This window comes from Meriones unguiculatus, chromosome 4 (assembly GCF_030254825.1).
Source record: "Meriones unguiculatus strain TT.TT164.6M chromosome 4, Bangor_MerUng_6.1, whole genome shotgun sequence".
In the NCBI taxonomy this organism is placed as follows: domain Eukaryota; kingdom Metazoa; phylum Chordata; class Mammalia; order Rodentia; family Muridae; genus Meriones; species Meriones unguiculatus.
In genome coordinates this window covers 69,794,657-69,819,808 of record NC_083352.1, presented here as the reverse complement: position 1 = coordinate 69,819,808, position 25,152 = coordinate 69,794,657, and the positions used below count along the sequence as shown (strand labels likewise).

Here is a 25,152-nt window from a genome sequence, read left to right as displayed (position 1 = left end):
TCTAGAGGAACCTTCACTTTCCAGAAGAATACTGCACCAGTGGGGAAGCATGAAACAAGGATGGGAGGACAAAGTTAATTACTCATTGGGAGGGGCAAGAAGTGATGAAAGACACTGTGCATTGAACCCTGGAGCTGGTTAATTCACTGCTTACAGTTCAGGAAAAGAAAATTTGGAATCCTACTTTAAAAACAAAATAATAATGATAGACCAATACCCTAGATACCACTGTGCATTCCTTTTTCTAAATATTCTTGTAACTACTGAAGTGCTTACACACAGGGTTAAGTAGAGGTAAAGCAGGAGCAGGGCTGGGAGTGACTAGTCATGTGCATCTCTGTACACTATTTTGACTTTTGAACCAAGTAAGTGTATAACAAAGGCAGGCAGATTAAAAAGTTCCTCTTGCTCATTTTAATGCCATGTATTTGAACTTCTTTTAGCCAAACAAACTTAATTTATTCTCATTCTTGACAAAATTAGTTTTGCATCATCCTAATCGGCCAGCTTCTTCCAGAGCAACATGAATATGAGGTAGCTACAAGACAGCTGGTGAGGACCAGGTCTATTTCCCTGGTCCATGATCCTGGTACTGAAAACCAACTAAACTCATTTGAGTTTTGTTTGCTTGTTTTTAGAGAAGTATTTATTTATGGCAATAGAATAAAATAAATCCACTAAATGAGAGATTACTTTTCCCTCCAAAACAGAAATGTTATGATTAAATGCCTATCCTTCCTCACTAGGTTCTCACCTGCTAGAAGCAAAGAAAAGATATTTGGTTAGAGTGATATGAAATCTTTGCATTTTGGCTGATCCACAGCCTAGGCAACAAAACATGCAAAAAGCCACAACCTCAAGATAAGAAAAATAAAAAATCAATATTCTTTATTTCTTGTCCTCTTTGACTTTGCTCTCTAGCCTACCCACTTTCATTGCAGGCAAACCCTCAACAATACATCTCCAAAAGCAAAATGTCAGGGCCCACCAGAGATGACTGTTAGAAAAGCAGAGACAGCATCACCCCAAGACTTCTTTCCCAAGAGCTGGGCCCACAGATACCTGACCCAGTTACCTTGAGAAATGTGCCCTTCCAATGAGGCCAGTGAAGATAAGGGAGCAAAAAATATTCTTAAGGGCCCTATTCATAGAGATAAAAGCACCTACCAAATATAGAAAGCCTGATATGCCATAGCAATCTTTTCTCTTTTGTCCCACCCATCCAAAAACATCAAGTCAATAAGAGCCAAACTCAGTCTACCCAACACAACCCAGAATTCCACATTAAATCATATCCTGACACATATCCAAGCACAGTGTTACACACCGCCACACAACATAAGGCATGGCACACGGCACGAGAAAAACCTCACAGACATGCTTTTTCTCTTTTTAAGCAAAAAAGAAACTAAAGGGCAAGAGAAAGCTTACCTTCTAAGCTCGAGAAAAAGAAAAAACAAACAAGAGAACAACAACAACAAAAAGAAGATGCACAAAGAAGTCATTGGGAAGTAAAGTTATCAAGCAAAAGCAAAATAAAATCAAATATCAAAGACTTAAGATGGTTTTATCATAAAAACTTAAAATACAATTTTAGAACCAGTTAGAGAGCATACTATCAATGTGGAAACACCTCAGTGAATAAATCTATAGTTAAAAGTAAACTAATTGATTAAGTATAGTTAAATTAGTGTCTGAGCAGCAGGAGGACTGGCGATGCTATACCCCAGATTTGACCTTACCTTCCATGTTGTCCTGCAGGAAAAGCAGCTCTAATGAGCAGCCAACGAAGTAAAATTATAAAATCATTGCCTATTAACAACCAACTGGGTGACCTTGGTGACAGCACTTGGGCCATACACAGGTAAGCTAGACCCTGGAGCCAAATATTCCCCCCACTGCCTGCATCCTGGGCTTCTCTAAGGTAAGTGTAAACCAAAATGTCTTGGCTTCCCCAGACCTGGAAGCTTTGCCATTGCATAGAAATAAGTAGACCAGAGTGGCAACAACCCCACGCCATTACTGATAGGCTCTACAAGAAATCCACATTAATAGACTCCCTTTGGAGTCTAAGGAATTTCTAGAGAAAAAAAAAAAAAAAAAGGATCTGTAAACTAATGGACAAATGTGAAGACCAGTACTTTAATTATACTTTCCTTAGGAAAAACAGGGTGATCAAGCAACACATCTAAAGAGCCTGAGAGTTCCCTCTGTTTACTCCTCTTAGCAAAAGGTTGGCTAAGACAAGCCTTCCAAAAGTGCATATTTATAGACATATTACCCATTTTTCTTAAGTCACCTGGCAATAGTCACCCATATGAAAAGCAAGGATCCCATCCAGAGAAGTATGATACCCCAAGTCCTTTACCAACCCAACCAATGAGAACTGAGCTTGAGAAAAGGCTACACACCTCAGCCTTCCACCAATATTCATCTTATATGCCTATTCAGTCCATCTTGGAACAAAGAAAATGTATAATGGTGACAGATAACCAACCCACAAAATAAGTGAGCAAGAATTTTTTTTCTACAATATCTGTGTATTCTTAGGTATACACAATTACAAAATAATATCTAGGACAGATAACAATCAAAATCTCCCAGGAATGCAGAACTTGAACTTTTCCATATTTCTCCTCTACGGAGACTTACCTTGTTGGCCCAGGCATCTTCATCCCAAGAAGTGAGTTGTAATACACGAATGATCTCATTAATCTCAGCACTCATCTTTTCTACAGTAAAATTTCGATTTTTCAAAGCTTCTTCTATTCCTTGATTTTTTGAGTTTTTGGTTGTAACAAAAATCTTCATAGCTATAAAAGTAAACAAAAGATCAGAATTTAATCTTTTAAAAATGATATGGAGGTCAGAGATAGGAAGCATGGGTCACTTCTTTTCTTCCAGCATCTGGGTGCATCCCAGGCAATCTATGCCATTTAATCTTACTGATTAATAATATTCACAGATGATGTTCCACAATTTTAATATGTATTTTGGTCTTTTTTTTTTTTTTTGTATTTTGGTCTTCTAATGAGTGTGTGTGTATGTGCATGTATGTAGGTGTATGTATGTAAAACAAACACTGCAAATCTGCTGAATAAAGTTCTGGTATCATCAACTTTCATTGTAAAGCAAATCCAAGTACAAAGAAAGCATCACATATCATTAGGGAACTAATTTAACACACATAAAGATGATTTACAATCACAAAGTACTTAATATCCTTCTCAATCATGATCATCTTGAGTATAGCATGGCCTGCAAACCTAATGGGATAGAATAAAAAAACACCAATAAAACTGTGAGTAGCCTACTGCCCCCAATACCATGGTAGGCCCAAAGTCAGAATATTTTCCAGTCTCTCAGTGTATACCACTGACTTCTCTTCCTTCCTTCCTTCCTTCTTTCTTTTTCTTTCTTCCTTCTTTCCTTCCTTCCTTCCTTCCTTCCTTTCCTTCCTTCCTTCCTTTTCTTCCTTCTCCACTTCCTTCCCTTCTTGTTTATAAGATTACTTATTTTTAGCAGGGCATGGTTGCACACACCTTTAATCTCAGCATTCAGGAAACAGAGACAAGCAGATCTCTGTGAATTCAAGGCTAGCCTGGTCTACATAGTGAGTTCCAGGACAGCTAGGGCTACATAAAAAAGAGACCATGTATCAAAAATATCAAGAAAACAAACCAAAAAAATGAAAAGTAAAAGAAGTAAAGAAATAAAAAGAGGGTTTTAATTAAAAATTTTTAATTAAAAGACAATTATTTCATTTATGTATATATGATTGTATGCCAAGCATGTACAAGTACCTACAGAGACCTAAAGAAGCTCTGGAGCCCCAGCAACTGAGGTACTAAATTATGACAATGACATGCTTCATAGAAATTTAAGTACAGCTTTCTTCTGAGAATTAAACTAAATAACCCATAACTTGACTAAGATACGGGCATAAACAGTAATGCACTGGCACATACTTACACTTAGTAAGCAAAGAGACAAAAGCATGAACGCCACAGCTGTTTGAAGGAGAAATCAAAGTGTCCAAGCACATTCATTTGAGGAAGGTAGGAAGATGTACATATCATTTGGCTTTTAACTTTTGTTTATTGAGTGGCTTCCCTCAAGTCCAACCTTTCATATGTTTATTATTAGTAAAGTTCACTAGAAAGCCAGTAACACTAATAACAGTTTATTTTCCTTGCAAGAGGCAAAAAGAGAGAGCTTTGGCACAGTGGCACACACGTTTAGGCCCAGCACTCAGAAGACGGAGGCAGGCAGATCTCCATGGATTCAAGGCCAGCTTGGACTACAAAGCGAATCAATGACAGCCAGGGCTACATAGAGAAACCCTGTCTTGAAAAACCAAAAATAAAAAAGAAAGAAAGAGAACACTCAAAATGGGTTCTCAGCCTTCACTTACTGCTTACATGTAACATGTAACACTCAATCATATCTCATCTTCACCCAGTCTAAAGGATTTATACCAAAGCAGCATAGGAGAATGGCTGCCTGACTCCCCTCACCCTATAAATGAAGCAGGAAGTACCTGAAATGAGAACAGGAAGCAGCTCTTTGACGGTATTCATAGAGTTCACCAGCATCACTCGGTGTTCCTGGTGAGTCAACTCCTGCTGTCTCTCATCAATCATTTTGGCCATCTTAGTCATTCCTGAGATACAAAGAAGAAATTATGTAGGATAGGTCATAAAACAAACCAGAATCTGGCCTTTTCAGCCCAAATCCATTACTACAAAAATCCAAACTACTGTTTACCTACTTAAAGACAGACATTGTAACAATACTAGCATTTATGCAATGTTATGGCTTTCAGAGAAGGTAACTTATTAAAGAAAAATTCTAAATGTAGTCATATTGTATGCATACAGGTTTGATATAGTATACCTGGCTATTGTGCTCTGCTATGCAAGACTCCCAGGGAAGGAATTCTAAGAACAACAGTGGGTTGGGTTGTTTTTGTTTTTGTTTTAACATTCATTTATTATGTATACGGGGAGGAAACAAGTGTGCCATGTGTAGCTATGGAGAGGTCAGAGGATAACTTGGCAGAATTGTTTCTCTCTTTCTACCACGTTGGTTCTGGGGATGAAACCTGGGTCACCAGGCTTGGCAGGCAGCAAACACCTTTACCTACTGAGCCTTGTGTTTTATCCTTACTTTGGTAATATTTTTTGAATTTTGCAAGGTCATCCAAAGAAAGCATATACTACTCTTAGAATTAGCATCAAAATAGAAATATTATAAAATGTACAGCTTTGTAAGCATCTGGTGTCTTGGAATCAACCAGTTATCACTTTGTTTACTTTGGTTATTATTCAAAAGCGTTATGTAATTTTTAAATTGCACTAATTTATTTATACATATGTGTATATGAGGACACACACGTGTGCCACAGTCTATGTGTAGAGGTCAGTGGACAGCATGCAGGGGGCAGTTCTTCTACCATGTGGCTCCTGGGATGGAACTCAGGGCAGCAGGCCTACCTCCAAGTACTTTTATCATCTTGCTGGCTAGCCTTATGACTTTTGTTTTAAGCTTTGACTTTCAAATTACCCCTAGGATTTCATAAGTAGTTTAACAGACCATGAACACTAAGGAAAGGCAGAACAGTGGGCTGCTTCTGCTTCACCCAGTATGTCTGTCTTTATGAGGAAAACATAGGCCTTTTTCCAGTGTTACAGAATAAGAATACAGGTCTTTGGGTGCCGGGTGTGTACTCCAGTGGTAGATCACTTGCTTAGCATGCACTAAGCCTGGGTTAATCCCCAACACTCCCAAACACACACAGGCCATCCCCCAGCATGCTTCTACAGGCATGAAAAAAAGCCATTTCCAGGTGATCGTCAACTTAGAAAATGTGATAAGTTCAAAGGACAACCCTCAGAAATACAGTGTTAAATAAACATCAACATTTCAATTAAAAAATAATTCACAGGGCAAAAAACATCAAGTTAAACACCAATTATTCCTCTTCATTAATCACATTTATACTTTATGGACTCTTGATGTCATGTTGTAATCAAATGCTAGCATCTATATATTTTGAATATTCAATACTCAGATGCCTAAATAATCATTTCAAAATGAGATTTAACCACAAGAGCTCTTCTGTCCTTTGAGGTCTGATTATATTTCTGCAGCCCTGGGCTACAACATTAAGTCCATAATAATAGGCAGCTAATTATCAAGCTAGGAAGTCATGAAGAGCTACCGGCCAGCCAGCAGACAGTGAAGGAATGCTGTGTAATGTAGAATGAAAGGTCAGGTTTTAGGGTGGTCTTCAGCATTACAGTAGCAGAAAAGTATTTCCTACATTGCCCCATCAATATCCACAAATCTGGTTTAATGTTCTTGACAGGGCTGGAACTTGTAGAAAGCAGATAACAGACTTCAGAGATAACATAGCCTCAGCAGAAACCCATCGTCAGCTCCATTCACAGAAAAGCCCAAATGCAGCATCCCCTATTTTCTGCAAGTAAAGAAGAGGAGCCTTTCCTCTCAAATCAACACCGTCAAATAACAAGACTTTTAATATAAAATTTGGTTTTGGCTCACCTGGCCCAAGATTCTTTGTGTAAGTGACCAAATCTTCCATAGTCTCCACTACCTCTGCCACTGTAAGATATTCCAAAATTCCTTTGCAAACTCTAATAATCTTACGAACCTGAAAATACATATTTAAGGACTCAGTCAAATTAGTGAATAGTACATAGAGAATGACACTAGAGATATGTAGCTTTTTAATATTTTAACTGTTTTTTTGAGCTTTGGTAGGGGTATTTTTGGTTTTGTTGTTGATTTTTTTGGGGTTTTGGTTTTTTTGAGACAGGATTTTACTATGTAGTCCTGGCTGTCCTGGAACTCACTATGTAGATCAGGCAGGTTTAGAACTCAAAGAGATCCACCTTCCTTTGCCTCCCAAGTGCTAGGATTAAAGGCGCCCAGGTTCCATTATTATCTTTAAAATTAGGCTTTAAGAGCTGGAGAGATGACTCACAGATCAGGAATGCTTGATGCTCTTCCAGAGGACCCCAGTTTATGGCACCGATGTCAGTTGGCTCATGACTGCCTGTAGCTCCAGCCCTAGGGATCTGATACCTGTTTCTGATTTCCATGGGCACCACAAGCATGTATGCAAGAGTATGGACTCAGGTGCACACCACACAGGCACATACATACACACACACACACACACACACACACACACACACACGCAAGATACAATCTAAAACTAAGTTTTTGTGTAAGAGAGGTCTTTTGGGCCTCAGATTGCCTACCTCAGCCTCATCAAAGGTAAGCAGTAGATCTGATGTGCCGGAGAGAATTCCCCTAGAACCATCGATGAGGTAATCCCGTGCAGGAACTGAGTATGGGTCTGACTGAAGCATCTGGGCTGCCTGAACGAGCTTGGTGCAAGCATTCTCAACCCTACAGCGGAAAAAAAAATGGGTTAACTCCTTAGCAAAAGGAACTATAAGACCATCATCCACAAATATGTGTGAAGTTATTATTATTTTTTTAATGTAAGGGACAATTTATAACAGAACTTGGGTTTTTTTTTAATTTTTTTAAGTATTTATTTCTTTTCTATACAGTGTTCTGCCTGCATTTACACCTGCACTCCACAAGAGGGGACCAGATCTCATTGTAGATGGTTGTGAGACACCATATGGTTCCTGGGAACTGAACTCAGGACCTTTGGAAGAGCAGCCAATGCTCTTAACCTCTGAGCCATCTCTCCACCCCCAGAACATATTTTTTTAAGTCTTAAACTTTGCAGCTAATGGCAGCACATGTGTTCACTCACTGGAAGCACTAGGCTTGTAAATAACTTGTTCTTTGTTATTTCTTGGCAACAAAAAATGAGAGTACATTTGGCACCTATACTTTAGGTGGCTACATCTCCGCAAACCCTTTGTTGAAGTTCTTTTGTTTCCTTACTCCTTCCCATCCCACAGCAGACATTAAATGAAGAACTGAAAACATCAGTAGTACTGTCAGACTTACCATCTAGATAAGCACCAAAGGCATATGTAGTATTTAGGTTTTGTTGTTTTGTTTGTTTGTTTGGTTGGTTTTGTTTTGTTTTGTTTTGTGTTTGAGACAGGATCTCACTACGTGGTTCCAGGTAGCCTGGAACTCAGTACGTAGACAAGATTCATCTTGAATTCAAAGATCCATTTGCCTCTGCCTGCAAGCGTTATGCTTTAATAATCAAAGAATTAAAAGGAAATAGAGAAAAAAGGAGAAAAAGAGTAAAATAATACTGAAATTTTTATTCATCTTGCTAAGTGATTTTGGGCCGAGCAACTCTATAAAACTATGTTGTTAAAAGATCCATAGCATTAATAACTGAACCAATAATGAGCAATTTAATACTAATTCAGACCACTAAGTCAGCCAAGGATTTGGTGGCGGAGGTGGGGAGAACTCATTTGACAGAGAAACTCAAAATGTAGAAATCAAGCATACTTCTTGAACCTACTTACTAAAATATAGTCATTCATTCAATTATTCATTCATAGAAAAGAATGAATGAATTACCTCCTCTCACCTCATTTCAATAAACCCACTGTTTTAACTGAGTAACTTTAAGAGATAAGGAACAAATTACTTAAAAAATAAAATAATTTGCCAATACTACATATTCTCATTTGGAAAAAAAAAACAAAACAAAACCAAAAAAAAGCTTATGTGAAAAAGCCCTACTCATAGCATTGTTCTGTGGATCATATTAAACAATACAAAAATTTACACAAATATAAGGTAGTGTTAGATTGCTAATAGGAAAAATAAAATTAAACCAGTATGAGATTTCAACTATATAAAAGAAGTGGGCTATGAAAAATGTAAAAGGTATTATTATAACTCAAAAAAACATACTTTCCTAAGCTAGGACATAACCACGGGTACCATAAGGCAGTACCTAATAATACTAGTGAGAAACAAAGACCTACTGTGCATGCCTGCCCCACCTCAACCCCCCTACCCTCTTATCTACCCCTCCAACCCCAGCTTTTCTGTTCTTTTCTTTTAAGACAGTATCTCACTATGTACTTCAGGCTAGCCTTGAATTCACTGTGTAGCCCTGGTTGGTTTTGAACTTGTGCTCCTCCATCTTCCTGCTAGGATTAAAGGAACACACTACAATACACACCACTATACCTGATTTGATGCAGCTGTTGATCAGTCTTAATAAGCACAGGCCTGGAACTGGAGACATGGTTCAGCAATTAAAATCACTTGTTTTTTGGGTTTTTTTTTTTTTTTTTTTTTGGTTTTGCAAGACAGGGTTTCTCTGTGTAATATCCCTGGACTCGCTTTGTAGACCAGGCTGGCCTTGAGCTCACAGAGATGCACCTGCCTCTGCCTCCCTGAGTGCTGGGATTAAAGGTATGTGCCACGCAGGGACCACTTGTTATTCTTGAAGAAGACCCAGATTCGGTTCCCAGCACCCATATCAGGTAACTCACAGCTGCCTATAATTCCCCTCCAAAGGATTACACACCTTTTTCTGACCACCAAGGGTACCAGGCATACTTATGGTGCACATACATACATGCAGGTAAAACATACACACACACACACACACACACACACGCGCGAAATTAAAATAAATAAATCTAAAAACAAATTTAAAGACATACAGAGAACCACTTCATTCTTTTATACAACTACATAATAATCACAATTTATTAGCCTACTATAATGAACTGCCTTGAAAGCTTATTAGGAGTGTATCTGCCACATGCTCAGTCAAAGGTATGGGTGCTGTAATTTTTATATGTTGCCATAGTGCTATCTGCATAAGTTACATAAACTCACATTTTCACAATGGATGAGAAGGCAGAAATAGTATTTACATTCTCAAAAATAAACAAATCTGAAAAACTAAAAATAAATTAAAACTTTAAAATTTAAAAAGAAGAAAACTACACTAAAGAAATCACAGTGAAGTTACTTAAAACCCATAACAATACTTTTGTTGCTGTTTTTCTGATTTTTTTTTTTAATTCAGGGTTTCTCTGTATAGCCTTGGCTATACTGGTACTTGCTCTGTAAATCAGGCTGGTCTCAAACTCATAGAGATCCTCCTGCCTGTCTCCCAAGTTCTGGGATTATAGGCATATTTCACCACTGTCCAGCAACAACCTTGAAATATTTAAATGAGAGGTTGAAAAGATAACTCAGTAAAGTGCTCAGTAAAGTTAAGTGATGGAAAATCCCAACCATTCTATTTTACCAATAAAGACTCAGATGCTGGAGTGAAAACCTGCTAGCTCAGAGAGGCAAAGGTAACCACCTAACCTTTCTCAGCTCAGGTCTGGATGGAAAAAAACCAAAAGGCTCAATAGTACAACTATTGACTATGACAGCCCATGAGGAAAAAGCCAAAAAACCCAAGGCCGAAGGCTTGTTAGTTCAAAGCCCAACAAGCCAAGTTCCTGAGGAGCTCAAGCCTAAGCTAAAGCCAGAGTTTGAGCTAAAAACTACTTCTCTTTTCTTTTTTTTCTTCTTTTTTTTCCTCTTCTTTTCTTTTTCTTCTTCTCCTTCTTCCTTCCCCCTCCTTCTCGTCTTCTCCCCACTGTCTTAAATACCCCTCAACTCAAAGTCCCTCCTACTCTTTCATCCTTGTCAGCTGGCTTCTTGCTCTGCCCCTTGACCTAGGGTTAATTTTATTAGATCCAGTATTTAGAGAGCTCTTGAATTAAAGGTATATGCTAGGGCTGGGTGATCCACACCATAATCACCTGTTTATAATAAACAGAAAGTCCTTGGATTTAAGGTATGTGTTAAGGCTCAACCAAACCAAACAGCAAACAGGGTTTTACAGTTCACTATTTTGGGGTTCACAATGGGAGCAAATATCCTGCAACACCATTCAAGCGTGTGATGAGGACCTAAGTTCACATCCCTATAACCCACATAAAGACCAGGCCACACACAGTGGCCCCAGCAATAGGAAAGCAGACATGGGCCCTGTTAGGTTGGCTGGCCAGTGGGGCCAGCCTAACAGAATCAGTAAGCTCAAGGCTGAATAAGAGACCCTTTCTTATTTAAAAAGAAAAAAAAAAAAGTTTGCTGGGTGTGGCAGCACACCCCTTTAATCTCAGCTCAGTCTATTTGGCAAATCCATCTCAAAATTAATTGATTGATTGATTGATTAATGTGGGTGGGCTAGTGAGATGGCTTAATATGGCCCTTAATACCAAACTGGGATCTGCTTGCTCAATGGAAGAAGAGAACCAACTCTCCAAAATTGTCCTCTGATTTCCATGTGTGCTACAGCACTCATTCCTACACACGGGAAATAAGTAAACTGTTTTAAATAAAATATTTAAATGAAAGCCCAAATACATTGAAAAGAATGCTTTCAAAAGCAGCACAGGAATAGCCAATCATTATTCATTGAAGACAAATAGCCAATGACTGTTTACCCTTCCTTTCCTCTATCTACCCTTTCCTCTATCTCAAATACCTGTTTTCTTCGCCTCCCCTTCTTGTGCTCAGTTTTAAATCCCTTCCTTTAGATAATCATCACTTGACTCTCAAATCTACAGCTGTCTTATGTTCCCATAGAACTTAGTACATGTTCTCAGTTTTTGTTCATAATACTGTAAATTCAGCACAGCAAAATAAAAATTTCATTCACCTCAACAATTAATATGGTCAGAGGGTAACACTTAACAAATAATAAGTGCTCAGTAACTGTTATGTCTCTACCAACTGTTGGGCATGGCTGGCATACCTTGCCCTCTACCTAGGCCAGAGCTCCTCCCCTCCCAGTGGCCCTTCACCATATAATTCAGACATCTTGGTTCCACTGGCTCTTTTTCTCCCCTTTTCCCCCTTCTTGCTCTCTCTCTCTCTCTCTCCCTCTCTCTCCCTCCCTCTCTCTCTTTTCCTTCCCCCACCTTCCTCTACCACCACCACCACCCCGCTCAAGCTCTCCCGTGCTGCTCCAATAAACCTGCATTTATAAAACATAGCTTTGTCTCTCCATTAGCTCACCCCGTTTTCTATAATCAATCATCTGTTGCCATGACTCAGGAGGTTGAGCATTAGCTCATCCCATTTTCTATAATCATCACCTGTTGCCATGACTCAGGAGGTTGAGCCCCACAAGCTGGACTGCGTGGGCTGCTGCCTATACGCTCACACTAACAGCAACTATTTCATGAATACATTTTACCAAGAAAAAACAACCTCATCTGAGCCAAGGAAATCAATAACTGTTTATTTGATTTGCACTTTTTAAGACAGGGTTTTACCATGTATTCCACACTAGCCTTGGACTTGTAGCCAAGGCTGGCCTGGAACTCGTGATTCTCCAGTCTTAGCTTATCCTGTGTGATGGGACTGCAGGCATGCATCATCATGCCTAGCAGGAAATTTTTTACTAAATAGTCCCAAACTTGATTTTACTTCCAAGGAACTTGATCCTTGGTGAAATTATAGATTCACAAAGATCCAGTTACTATATATAATTTTCAAACTTGAAAAAAGAATTCTTAAATGTTAGGAGTAACTTATGGAGAGAAAACCTGGTGGAATGAGAAAAAGAAATGAAAAAGGTTTGCCAAGAATCAAATTGATTATCCACTAATGGTTCTCTTGTGCAATAAAATGATAGGCAGAATAGACACTGCACCATTTTTTACTATAATAAGATTATCTGGTCAGTAGGTTAAAATGTAATGGCATTCTTAAAAGCCAAACAAATCCCACTATGATTAACCAGCAATCAGAAACAGGAGGAGCCCATATAAGTCAAATAAAATGTGATTTTTATTTAAGCATTCTATCTGCCTGGCCTCTTAAATGATTTTCTACTTAGAAACAGAAACCTAAATTCTAGGGAATAACTAGAAATAGGATCAGTTTTCTAAATAATCTTATAACCTGACTATGTCTTAAAATATTCACATAAATAAATCAATCAGCTAGTGCAAGTTGAGGCTTCTCTGCCTTTGAGTCTTCAATCTCAAGGACCAATGCTTGTGATTTAGATCAAAGGTATCAATGACAGTTTCATGGAATTCTTAACATACTTACTTAAAAACTAAATCCATCCTTCCCAGAATATCACCTCGTATAAAATAACATAAAAGAAGGTTCTAAACTTCTCAGTTCTCTGAGATTTTAATTATCTTTAATCAAGCTGTTTTAAGCTTCAAAAACTTTTTTTTTCCCAATGCATACTGGGTATCACACATGCATGCTATCATTCACTCTTCCATTCAGCAGTAGTCACAAAGACGATTCTCTTCACAGTATCTCTCTGAGTTCCTTTCCAAGTAATTATCTCTTGAACTTGCAGTCTGCCTTCCTTCGTCTCCAGAGAGCTGGGATTACAGGTGTGGCACAAGGCCTGACTTCCAACTTTATTTTAAAACAACAGAAATAGACTCACTCATGTGTAGCATCCCAATAATAGCTAATATGCTTTGCATCCTGGAGTTGCCATTTTGAAAGGTCAAGTATCCTTAGCCATTAGTCATCTAGAAACCTGAGTGAAGGCCACAGGCACAGTAGCAGTTTTTAGAAGGGAGTAGGGAACACAGAGTACAAAAAGAGACATACTTTACTCTAGTTCAAGTAAGCAGCAAGTGCACAGCCCCAACTCACCCTATCATATGCTGTATGACAATGCCAAAACATGTTGTTCCAACCTTGTGCTCTATGAGATCTTACAGTCCTCATCCATAAAATCCATAAAGTACTCCTTCCCCTGTCCCAACTCTTAAGGTAGGACACAATACACAGTAGTTTTCTCGTTATTTTAAAATTATTTTAATTATGTATATAAGGGGTAAAGTCAATCCCCTGGAACTGGAGCTGTGATTGTGAACTGCCTGACATGGTTGGTACTGGAACCCGATTCAGGTCCTCTGGAAGAGTAGTACACACTCTTAACCTCTGAGTCATCTCTCCAGCCCCTTTTCTTAGCAAGGCCAAACTGCCAGTGTACAGCCAAAATGAAAACTTTGTCTCTAAGACCATAATAAAGCTAAGGGGTAAGGTTATAGATTTCTTTTTTATTAATTCATTTATGAGTGTGTGTCTGCATCTATGTGAGTGAATGCCGCATTTACACGGTACCTGCAGATACCAGAAGCAGGTGTCATAGTCTTTAGAACTGGAGTTACAAGGCATTTGTGAGGCATCTGACATTGGTGCTAAGAACTTAATTTGGATCCTCTGGAAGAGCAGTAAGCATGCTGAAAAGTATCAAAACTGTTTTTGAAAGCAAAGGCAAATGAACCCTTCCCTGATAGTGCATGCGCACTGAAACAAGCTAAACTCTCTCTCCCTCTCCCTCCCCCCAGCCACAGAGCTCCACTCACTAATTTCTTTTATTTCAGATGAGATCAGCCAACCCTGCAGACAGACAGTTTTGGCTTCCCACCAAGAGATAACACAAGAGGAAGCAGCATGCTGGGAATGGGACTATTACAAACATTCCAGCCATCCACGCTGCATGTTCAAGAGTTGGTAAACAACTAACTTGAAATCATGTGAGTGGTAACCTTTGAATCCTTAACATATCATGTTTTCTCCCTCACTCCCTTTTTTTCCTTCTTTACCCCTTTTCAAATCTGGCATCAGTGAACAGAGAAGAGATTCTAAACCTTGCAAGGTTTCATGAAGAACTCTGTGACCCACAAGTTACAGATTCCTATGGTCCTTTTCTGTCAAGTCAGAGTTAAGAATAGAGACAGACTGAACATACAAGCAAGTGTGTTTTACGAGTACCAGTAGTTTTCGAATGTGTGCTGATGCTACTATGATGTAAAAATTATTTTTAAGTATTACTAAACTCATGTATCTTCTTATTCTAATACATTCTTTTGATTAACTAGTAGTTAAAGTCTTACTCTTATTATTTGAAGGTCCTTTTGAGGAAAAAAAGTTGATAGTCACTATTCTACAGCATAATGTAATGAATGATGAAGTTTAAATGCCTAAACACAAAATTAAATGGGGCGAATATACTGAGGGACTACTTTCACTAAAAAACAACTACCAATAACTATCATGCAGACTTAAAGAACAAAGCCTAAAGTTGCATGTCTAACACCATAGCAGTAATTCAAAGAAGGATAATAAATAATAGCACATCACTAACAGAATTTAAAACACAGAAGAACCACCAACTTTAAAAAACCAGCATAACAGTATCACTTAGAAATATATAATGATATCTGGTCACAGCGGCACATGTCTGTAATCCCAGCACTTGGGGAGGCAGAGGCAGGTGGATTTCGGTGAGTTTAAGGCCAGCCTGGTCTACAAGGCAAGTCCAGGACAGCCAAAGCTACACAGAGAAACCCTCTCTCAAAAAACAAACAAACAAACAAAAAGTTAAATAAATAAATAAATATTACACCTAAAACTAAGTAGAAAATTAACATAGGAGATTTTAACATATTTCAATCACAAAATGACAATTCCACTAGACAAACCCTAAGTAAAGCTTTGAGTTGGACCTCAGTACCAAAAAAGTGAAAGAAAGAAAGAAAGAAAGAAAGAAAGAAAGAAAGAAAGAAAGAAAGAAAGAAGCTGAATGAGTAATCAAAACTCTATAGGCCAGTAGACACAGAAAAGTTTAGAAATATTTTGCCAAACTTTCAACAGCAAATAATCTTTATTTTATGTAAACCACTTAAAGGAGAAAAAGAACTTATTTTATGAAAATAAAATCACCTTGATATAAAGCTGGACAAAAACAGTCCGAGAAAATTATAGAGCAAGATTCTCCATGAATAAAAAAGTGAAGACCTTTTAAAACAACAGCTATTTGCCACCAAGCCTGGAACACACTTAGTGGAAGTAAAGAATCAATTCTTGCAGGGTATCTATTTTCTGTCCATACACATCACACACAATGAAATAAATGTAACAAAAAATGTAAGTATTTAGTAATTAAACCAGATATATGATGGCTTACACCTGTAATGCCAGCACTCAGAAAAACTGAAGCAGGAGGAAAGGAAGATAGGGAGTGTGAGGTCAGCCAGGACCACATGGGGAGATTCCGTCTTAATAAGGGGACGCAGCACCCTAACTCAATTCAGCACTGCTGTTTGGTTTGGTGAGAAGATCCTACTATGTAGCTCAGGATGGCCTCAAATAGTAGTTAGTCATCCTGCCTCAAGCTCACTGAGTGTGCCACAACTCCCATTTGATGCTGTTTAAGAAACTTACAATTTATTTAAAAAAAAAAAAAAAAAGGAAGGATGGTTCATTATCAGAAAATTGGCATTCATATAGCAGATTACAGACTATCATAACAGTAAAGGATAAAAAACTGTGTGGTTGTCTCAATGGACCCTGAAAAAACATTAAATAAAAGTAAGCTATCTTTTGCATGTGTGTGTATGTGTGTTACAGTCATAGAGACTAGAGATATAATTCATCGAAAAAAATGACTGTGTCACATCACATCATAAGGTCCTGGGTTTGATCCCCAGCACAACAAAGTAAGTCTCACCATGAATAGAAAACAGAGATTAGAGGGGGGAAATCGCTATCATAAAGTGTTTTAGTTGGGCTTATTTGAAGAACGCAATTTTAAAAAGATTGAGAGGCTATGGCAGGAGGTGACCATCACCAAACCGCAGGGATTTTTACAACTATTATCACTCATGATGCATCAAAGCAACTAGCCTACCATCAGAAAGCAGTGTCACAAAGTGGGAGAGCATGTCTTAGCACAGGCCTTGCTGTCAGACAGTGCTAGGTTAGATCTTCTGCCATTCCTGCACTCCGTCGTTTTCAAGAAGTTACGGAGCTGCCTCATAAACAAAATGAAGTGGATTAAATAACAACCAGTCCATACAAGGAACTTAAGAAATGGAGCTGTTTCATGTTGTTCCTTTGGCTCTATTATGGAAAGAACAATAATGATTGTAAACAACTTCAGGAAAAGCAAACATATAAACTTTAAACTTTGAAAATTAATTTCTTAATTTGAGACTAGACTTATATTGAAAAAGTCAAGGTAATAATTAAAAGAATACATGTACCTGATTGTTCTTAGTGTTTCTATTTTCTTTGTGTTTTGTTTGTTTAACTTATTCCATATGTGTGGTGCATGTTTAAATATGAAAGTGCATGTGTAAGTGTATGTTGTGTGTGTGGTGGTTGTGTATTCATGTGCACAGTTCAACTAAACAGCCAACCCAACTGGTAAGCCAACAGGGTTCTCCAGTGTCCACTCTAACCAGACCCCAATGCTGGGGTTCAAGGTACACCACTCCACCCAACCTTGTATGAGGCTGCTAGGAATCCAGACTCAGGTCCTCACGCTTACACAGCAAGCATCTTCCCCAATGAGTCATTTCCCCGGCCCCGTTTTTCCGGAAAAAAGCTGAGGCAGACAACAGTCCCTAGACATCTACGGGATGAGTCACTCAGTCAATAGTACTTGTAATCCTTAAACTGTGAAAGCTTAGTATTTCAGTTCTTTACAGTTTTAGAAATATAGGACAAACAAGCCAAGGGAGTGGCTTAGTGCAATGCAGTACTTGCTGTGCCAGCCTGACAGCCTGCCAGCCTGCCAGCCTGGGCTATAGCCTTGGGACCCACCCTAGCAAGAGGTGCAGCTTGTTTGTATCTATAAAAAAGAATCACCCCAATATCAGAAGAGCAGCAGAAACAAAAGGAGACTCTGCCTCAATAAGGTAGAGAAAACCAAGTCCTGAAAGTTATCCTCCCAGCTCACAATCACACAAGAGCAAGCACACGCCTGCACTCATTCATATACCATATACGACATACACAGACACAAATAATAAATAAAACAAACAAGAATTACTAAGACAGTAAAATACATCACAAATTACATCTGTACTTTTCATTTTTCTTGAAACACTCAGGAAAAGAGTAAATTGTTATCGTCTAAATTGTTATCGTCTAAAGTGATAACACACAACTTTAATCCCTGAACTCAGGAGCCAGAGGCAAGTGAATTTAAATTTAAAGCCAGCCTGGTTTACAGAGCTACATACAAGTTCTTAGCCAGCCAGGGCTACACAGAGAGACCCTGTCTATCAAAACAAGTTAGTACTGTCTGAGGGTGGGTGGTGGATCAGACTACCTTCTGGAAAGTCAGACTATAATATGAATATACCCTTGAAAACCAGGAAGTCGGCAGTAAGGAAAGTAACAGGGTGATAATGAGTGGGTCGGTTTGTCAAAATTAGTGTTCTTATCTATAAAATGAGTTTATTACTGGTGGTACATACCTTCAATCTCAGAATCAGTATTTTAGGCCCACTATAGCTACATATCCAGCTAGTTATCCTAGGCCACGTGAGACCCTACCTCAAAAGTGAGAGCTTATTTTAAATGGGCAGAATCTTAACATTGGCATTCTCAGAATTACATGGTGTCCTAGTTAGGGTTTCTGTGACAAAACACCATGAGCAAGTTGAGGAGGAAAGGATTTATTTGGCTTACACTTCATATTGCTGTTCATCACTGAAGAAAATCAAAACAGGAATTCAAACAAAACAGAAACCTGGAAGTAAGAGCTGATGCCGAGGCCATGAAGGAATGCTGCTTACTGGCTTGCTCCACATGGCTTTCTCAACCTGATTAATTACAGACTAGGACCACCAGCCCAAGGACTGCACCACCTGTCAATCACTAATTAGAAAATGCTTTACAACCAGGCATGGTGACACACGCCTGTGATCCCAGCACTCTGGGAGGCAGAGGCAAGTGGATCCCTGTGAGTTGGTCTACAAAATGAGTTCCAGGACAGCCAAGGCTACACAGAGAAACCCTAGATTGAAAAAGAAAAAAAAAAAAAGGAAAAAATTTTTACAGCTGGATCTTAGGAAGGCATTTTCTCAATTAAGGTTCCTCCCATCAGATAACTCTAATTTGTGTGTCAAACAGACACAAGAGTAGCCAGCATGTATGGTTATACATGTTGTGTGCATTTATATACATATGTATTATACACATCCTAGTCATATGTGTGTAAGCTTTCTAGGCCTTCTCAGTTCTTTTCAATCTTTTAAATATTCTGTAGACAGAGAAACACAAGCCACACATGACTAATGTTTTATTTGCTCATTTCTCAATTATGTGAGGTACATAAAGTAAACCAGATTTAACCCATCAACCTATTTAGAACTCATCTGCAAATTAATAAAACAACTCTGCTTATTACTGGAAAAACTCGATTTTACAAATTATTTTTAAGTAACTCAGTCCAAAACAACAGTACAGTCATGTTTAATATAGCAAGTCCAAAGGGGGGCTACTTAAAATCAGAGTGCTTGCTCTGGGTCAAAATGCAGTGAAGCAGCTGGCAGACGTGAATGACTATCTCACAAAACTTGTCACCTAGTTGAAGAAGTTATAACAGCAATGAAGAGGATCACAAAAATCACAAGTTTAAAAACAAACAAATTGGGGCTGGAGAGATGGCTCAGAGGTTACAAGCACTGGCTCTTTTTCCAAAGGTCCTGAGGTCAATTCCTAGCAACCGCATGGTGGCGTACAACCATCTATAGTGAGATCTGGTGCCCTCTGCTGGCCTGTAGCCATACATGCAGGCAGAACACTGTATTCATAATAAATAAATCTTTAAAAAAATAGTAAAATAAAAAAGCCGCACTGAAACATCAGAAGCACACATTAACCCAGACAGCATTAAAAAATATGTTAAAAAGTAATTCTAAAATTCAATAATCCTATGCACTTTAACCAACAAGCAGATTTAAAAATACAAATGCTGGAATATGAAACAAAACACTATTATTACCTTAGGTCAAAATGACCTAATTTAGATCTAAGTATGTTTTAATCCCTTTATTATTATTTTGTATTCTTTGCACATTAATATAAACTATGTTTAAAAAGTCTTACAAGCACGTGCCAAAATTATGCTTAAGGATGAGAACAAGGTATTGCCCGGGGAGACATGATGAATGGATGGGGCACAGAGCACTCTCACACGGCACTCCAAGAACACTGCTTTATTCAGCAGGCTTAGACATCCCAATGTGTTTCAAAAAAACCCAAGCTGGCAAATCAACTGAAGCTTTGACAGTTCTCAGCAGGCTGTTGAAAGCAGCAATGAGGCAGAAGGTAACACGCTCCTGTCCCAGTGCAGCAGCATTTGCCTGCCAGCAGAAAGCGTGCTTGCTCTCTGCTCCTTAGAGGGAGTTCATGCACAGGACTGCAAGCGATGGCTGAGAATACTGGGGCAAAAGCAGCCTTAGCCATGGCCCAAGAACCACCTTCCTTACTGTTTCTGCTCCACTGCAGAAATAAGAATGAACTTCCCACTCAGAAGGCAGGGGCAGGAGGATCTCTGTATGAAGGCAGCCTGGTCTACATAACAAGTCCCAGGACAGCCAGGGCTACATAGTAAAAACCTGTGTCAAAAAAAAAAAAAAAAAAAAAAAACAAACTTAAAAAGAATGGGATTCCACTGTATACTGATTTTTTTTTTCCACAAAGATAATTCAAACAATTCATCAGAAACATTTCTCACCTGTAAGGAATCAACATGAAGCAAGTCCTCTGTGACAGAAAATGAAGCTAGCTAGTTGACACACAACTTATTCCCCATTTTAGCAGTGACACTATTATTCATTCTGAATCTGGCTATGAGCCATGCTCAAAAACCGCTTGCATGCTGTCATCCTGTAGCTTAAAAACTACAAAACTTCGTTCCTGCCAGCTCTAAATTCCCCATCTAGGTTTTCAAGGACCCTGACCCCTGGGCCCAAACTGCCTCACCAGACTTAGTGTTTAGCATCCCCCACCATCAGCAGTCCTCTCCTCGTGGGCCATCATGAGTTACATCCCGAGAAGCTGGCCTTCTCCTTCCTCTGCTCTCCCACGTCTCACAATGTACACGACACCTCCTTCTATTATTCATGCCGGCACTGACATACAGTTCTTTTTAGAAAATCCATTTGTATAACAGCTCCTGAACTTGAAAGTTCTCAAAATATCTCTACTTTCTGTTTCTCTTTGATATACAGAAAAAGAAGCCTGTAATCCAGGTAATTGCGCAGGGAGCTGAGGCAGAAGGATCCTGAATTTGAAGCCAGAGGAGCCTCTGCCATGAGACTGCTGCTTGAAAAAGAAAAACAAGCCAGCTGTGGTGTCACATGCCCATATTCCCAGCACTCTGGGAGGCAGAGGCAGGAGGATCTCTGTGAGTTCGAGATCTCTGTGGCTAGCTTGATCTACCAAGTAAGTCCAGGACAGCCAAGGCTGTACAGAGAGACACCTCTCTCAAAAAAAGAAAAGAAAAACAAGACAACTCATATATATGACATACCCAATATGTCTGGAACTATGTACAGTTCCTAGGCATCACTAGCTGTAATTCCACCTCCAGTTAAAAAAATCATAATAAAAGCAAAATAGTATATCAGTCAAAGTATAAGAAGAAGAACAACAACAACAGTAAGCAGTGAGGAAAGCAATGTGGGACTGAATACTTGCCATTCATTTTTTTTCCTCTCCAACCACACCTGCTCCTACCACCTGCTCCTACCTACCTGACTGGTTTGAATATCAACTTATTTATTTTATTTTTTTCCTTAATTTTATGTATCTGGTTGTTTTGGCTTCATGTGTGTCTGTGTGCTAGATGCACACACTACCTAGTGCCTGTGGGGTCTAAAAGAGGCTCCAACCCCTTGAACTGGAGTTATAGATGCTTGTGAGCTACTATGTGGGTGCTGGGAACCAAATAGTTGAGGATCAGATTTTGAAGAGAGACATGCCACCCGCATTTATTAAATTAAAGAGAAATCTCTTTAAATTTACCAGCTGCTTCGAATATGAACCTACCCACACACCAAGAGTCTTCTGTTTTCTGTAGCCTTGGCTTCCTCACATTCTAGAAAGTGAACCTAACAGTACATTTCTACAACTTATTTCCTTCCTTGTGCTCCCTAAGAAGCAGTTACTACTTAGATCCATGTACTACAGACTTCAGAGGAAGCTTAGGTCAGTAATGCCCTGGAAACATCCAAACATCAACCAAACAGCCCCAAAGAATGTCCTACTCAACAGTGCCAAGGATGTAATTAATTACTTCCATCTGTTTCCCTCTGTCCCTTTCCCTTCAAAGCCAAGACATCTATTTTCTGCTTCCTTACATCCTAAAGAAAAGCAAAAAATAATAATAACCATTGTTTTTCAAATTGTAGAGTATTTACTTGCCTCCAGAGCTGACAACCACACTCATCTTGTTTGGGCTTTAAGCTACTGTAAATGTTCAGTGTAGCTAATTAAGTGATACACTTTTAAATAAACTGCTCAGTACTTTTCAGTTCATAGTAACACACTGGTTTTCCCATATTCTCATGGAGTCCGAGGTTTTTGCCTCATGGTACAATAAAGATTCAAATCTCTGGGCTTTAGCCTCTGATTAACTTTACATGCGTAACTGTTTCTCTGAAATACATACAGCGATGATTTTCCAATTGTCATTCCTACCATATTTATTGGTTCACATTCTCCTCATCAAACAGGCTATGAAGCTACTCTGAAATAGTTTTTATACAAGAACAGCAGGAGAAAAGACTTTATTTTTCATTTCCTATTGCCAGAGTAAGGGATAGCTACCCTAGTTACCACCAAGAGTCACAGGGAGTTTCTCTTTTTTTTTTAAGAATTTATTTTTGACTTCCACATGTGCACACAGACAGACAGACAGACAGACACACACACACACACACACACACACACACACAAAACAAAAAACATGAGTAGTCTTTGGAATTAATTTACTTTTTCTTTCTAACAAGAATAATATTCTATTTAGTAACAAATGGTTTAGTTACTCACTTAATAAATGCGGGTGGCATGTCTCTCTTCAAAATCTGATCCTCAGTAGTCTGAACAGTCTCCTTTCCAACCTACAAGAGGAAGGCATGAGTCAAACATAAATTCTCTGACTGTTAATATGCTTTACTTAAGCATGTTTGAAACATATTTTAAAACATAATGAATCAGGCATCAGAGCATATACCTTGCAATCCCATCACTCAAGACACTGAGGCAAGATTGTTACCAGTTCGAGGCCAGCCTGGATTACCAGTTGGAACAGCAACAACAAACAAAAAAACCTCCATAACCTAGTTTCAAAAGAAATTATTTGGATTTTCAATTATTAAGCAGGCTCAAACCAGGCATGGTGGCACAGCTATAACCTCAATATTTAGGAGTTGGAGGGTCAGAAGTTCACAGTCATCCTTATCTACATAGTAAAGTAGAAAGCCAGCCTCGGAGACATGAGAACTTGTCTCAAAAAAAGGAAGAAAAAAAAAAAAATAATTGTTCCCATAACATGTTTTCACAATATAATTACAAAACAATATGAAGTCAAAACACAGTACTGTTATCATTTCTCCAGAGTAACTTGGAGGCATCACTGAGAATAATGAGAGAATAGAGAAACCTGTTGAAAATACACATGGGTATTCTACACTAAAAAATCTCTAAATGGTCACACAAAGTACACAACCTAAGCAGACTAAAATGAAAGTGCAAAATATTATGCACACAAATATATATGTGGGAGGGGGGAAGGGAAAAGACTAAAAGTATCTGATGAAATTCTGACTCTGATACTAGAACTCAAACAATAAAAGGTGCAACACACACACACACACACACACACACACACACACACACATATATAATGTGTAAACCTGAAAGTACCCACCCTTTTCCATAATTACAAAATAACTTAAAAAGAAATAATATACGCTTTTGAATGCCAACAATGTAATAGACCATTCCACACTCTGCAAATAGCAATATAAACTTGCATGTTCTCTTTTGGAAAGGCATTTGCTTCTGTATGTTACAAAACATAAAAATTGTCACAACTAAGAATTCCAAATTGAGACACTAGACCTTTCAAACAATATCACCAAACATGATAATTACAATGTTCATAAAAGTATTCACCATTGTGCTATTTATAACAGACTTTTAAAACTTACCTAACAGAAACAATATGGTTATAAAGACTTGATGATGTGAAAAAATACTTCTGACATCATATTTCACTTAAAAGAACTTTAACGCCTTTAATCCCAGCACTCTAGGAGTCAGAGGCAGGCAGATCATTGTGAGTTCAAGGCCAGCCTGGTCTAAAAAGTGAATCCCGGATAGCCAGGGCTACACAGAGAAACCCTGCCAAGAAAGAAAGAAAGAAAAGAAAGGGAGGGAGGGAGGGAGGGAAGGAGGGAGGAAGGGAGGGAGGGAGGGAGGGAGGGAGGGAGGGAGGGAGGGAGGAAGGAAGGAAGGAAGGAAGGAAGGAAGGAAGGAAGGAAGAAAAAAAAGAAAAAGAACTTTAACTAGATATGGTAGCTCATACCACATCTCAGCAGTCAGGAAGCAAAGGGATTAGAGTGACAAGCATACAACCTGGGCCCCCTAGTGTACTCCAAAATCACAAAAATCAGTCTAAAAATCACAAAACCGGTCTGGAACTATAGCTCAGTGTTACACTGGCCTGACATATTCAAGGCTTTGAGTTCAATTCCCAGCTCATAAAAATAACTTATAAAATATTAATTTTTGGTTGTGAAAACTAAGCCACACATACAGATCACACATGTGATTCAGGACTTAGGAGGCTGAGGGAGAATCACCATAGATTTAAAGGCAGCCTGGCCTATAGACTGAGTTCTAGGAAAGTCTGAGGTACAGAGTGAAACTTTATCTAAAAAACAAAACATACTTGATGTATAAAAACCAAAATAGGACTAGAAAGACAGCTTAGTTGGTACTTGCCATGAATACACAAGAGCCAGAGTTTGGCCAGGCACATGTTATAATCCCAGGCTAGGCAGGTGAAGACAGGCCACTAATCTAGAATAATTGGCAAACTTCCAATCCCAATGAGAGACCCTGTATCAAAAAATAAGGTAGAGAAATCCTTGAGAACACCACCTGATGTGACCTCTGGCCTCTATACATGCACATGTACCTGCATGCACACATGCACACACATACCACAAAAAAGTTATGATAAATAAAACTTGAATAAGCAAAAATTACCCTTAGCACCACAAAAATTGTCAAGACAGTAAGTCATACTAACTAGATTACATAAGTACTTATATATGTGTTCTACCA

General features: G+C 38.7%; 1 protein-coding gene across 2 annotated transcripts in view; it reads right to left on the bottom strand.

Moving 5' to 3' along the window:
* Nucleotides 1-25,152, bottom strand: part of Vcl (vinculin) — a 95,850-nt gene that overhangs the window by 41,450 nt on the left and 29,248 nt on the right. For both annotated transcript variants that reach the window (XM_021642973.2, XM_021642974.2), the window contains exons 2-6: nucleotides 22,849-22,919; nucleotides 7,290-7,440; nucleotides 6,568-6,676; nucleotides 4,541-4,663; nucleotides 2,653-2,813 (exon numbers count right to left, since the gene is read on the bottom strand). In XM_021642973.2, the coding sequence (XP_021498648.1) occupies nucleotides 2,653-2,813; nucleotides 4,541-4,663; nucleotides 6,568-6,676; nucleotides 7,290-7,440; nucleotides 22,849-22,919 (615 nt within the window). The remainder of the gene's footprint in view (nucleotides 1-2,652; nucleotides 2,814-4,540; nucleotides 4,664-6,567; nucleotides 6,677-7,289; nucleotides 7,441-22,848; nucleotides 22,920-25,152) is intronic.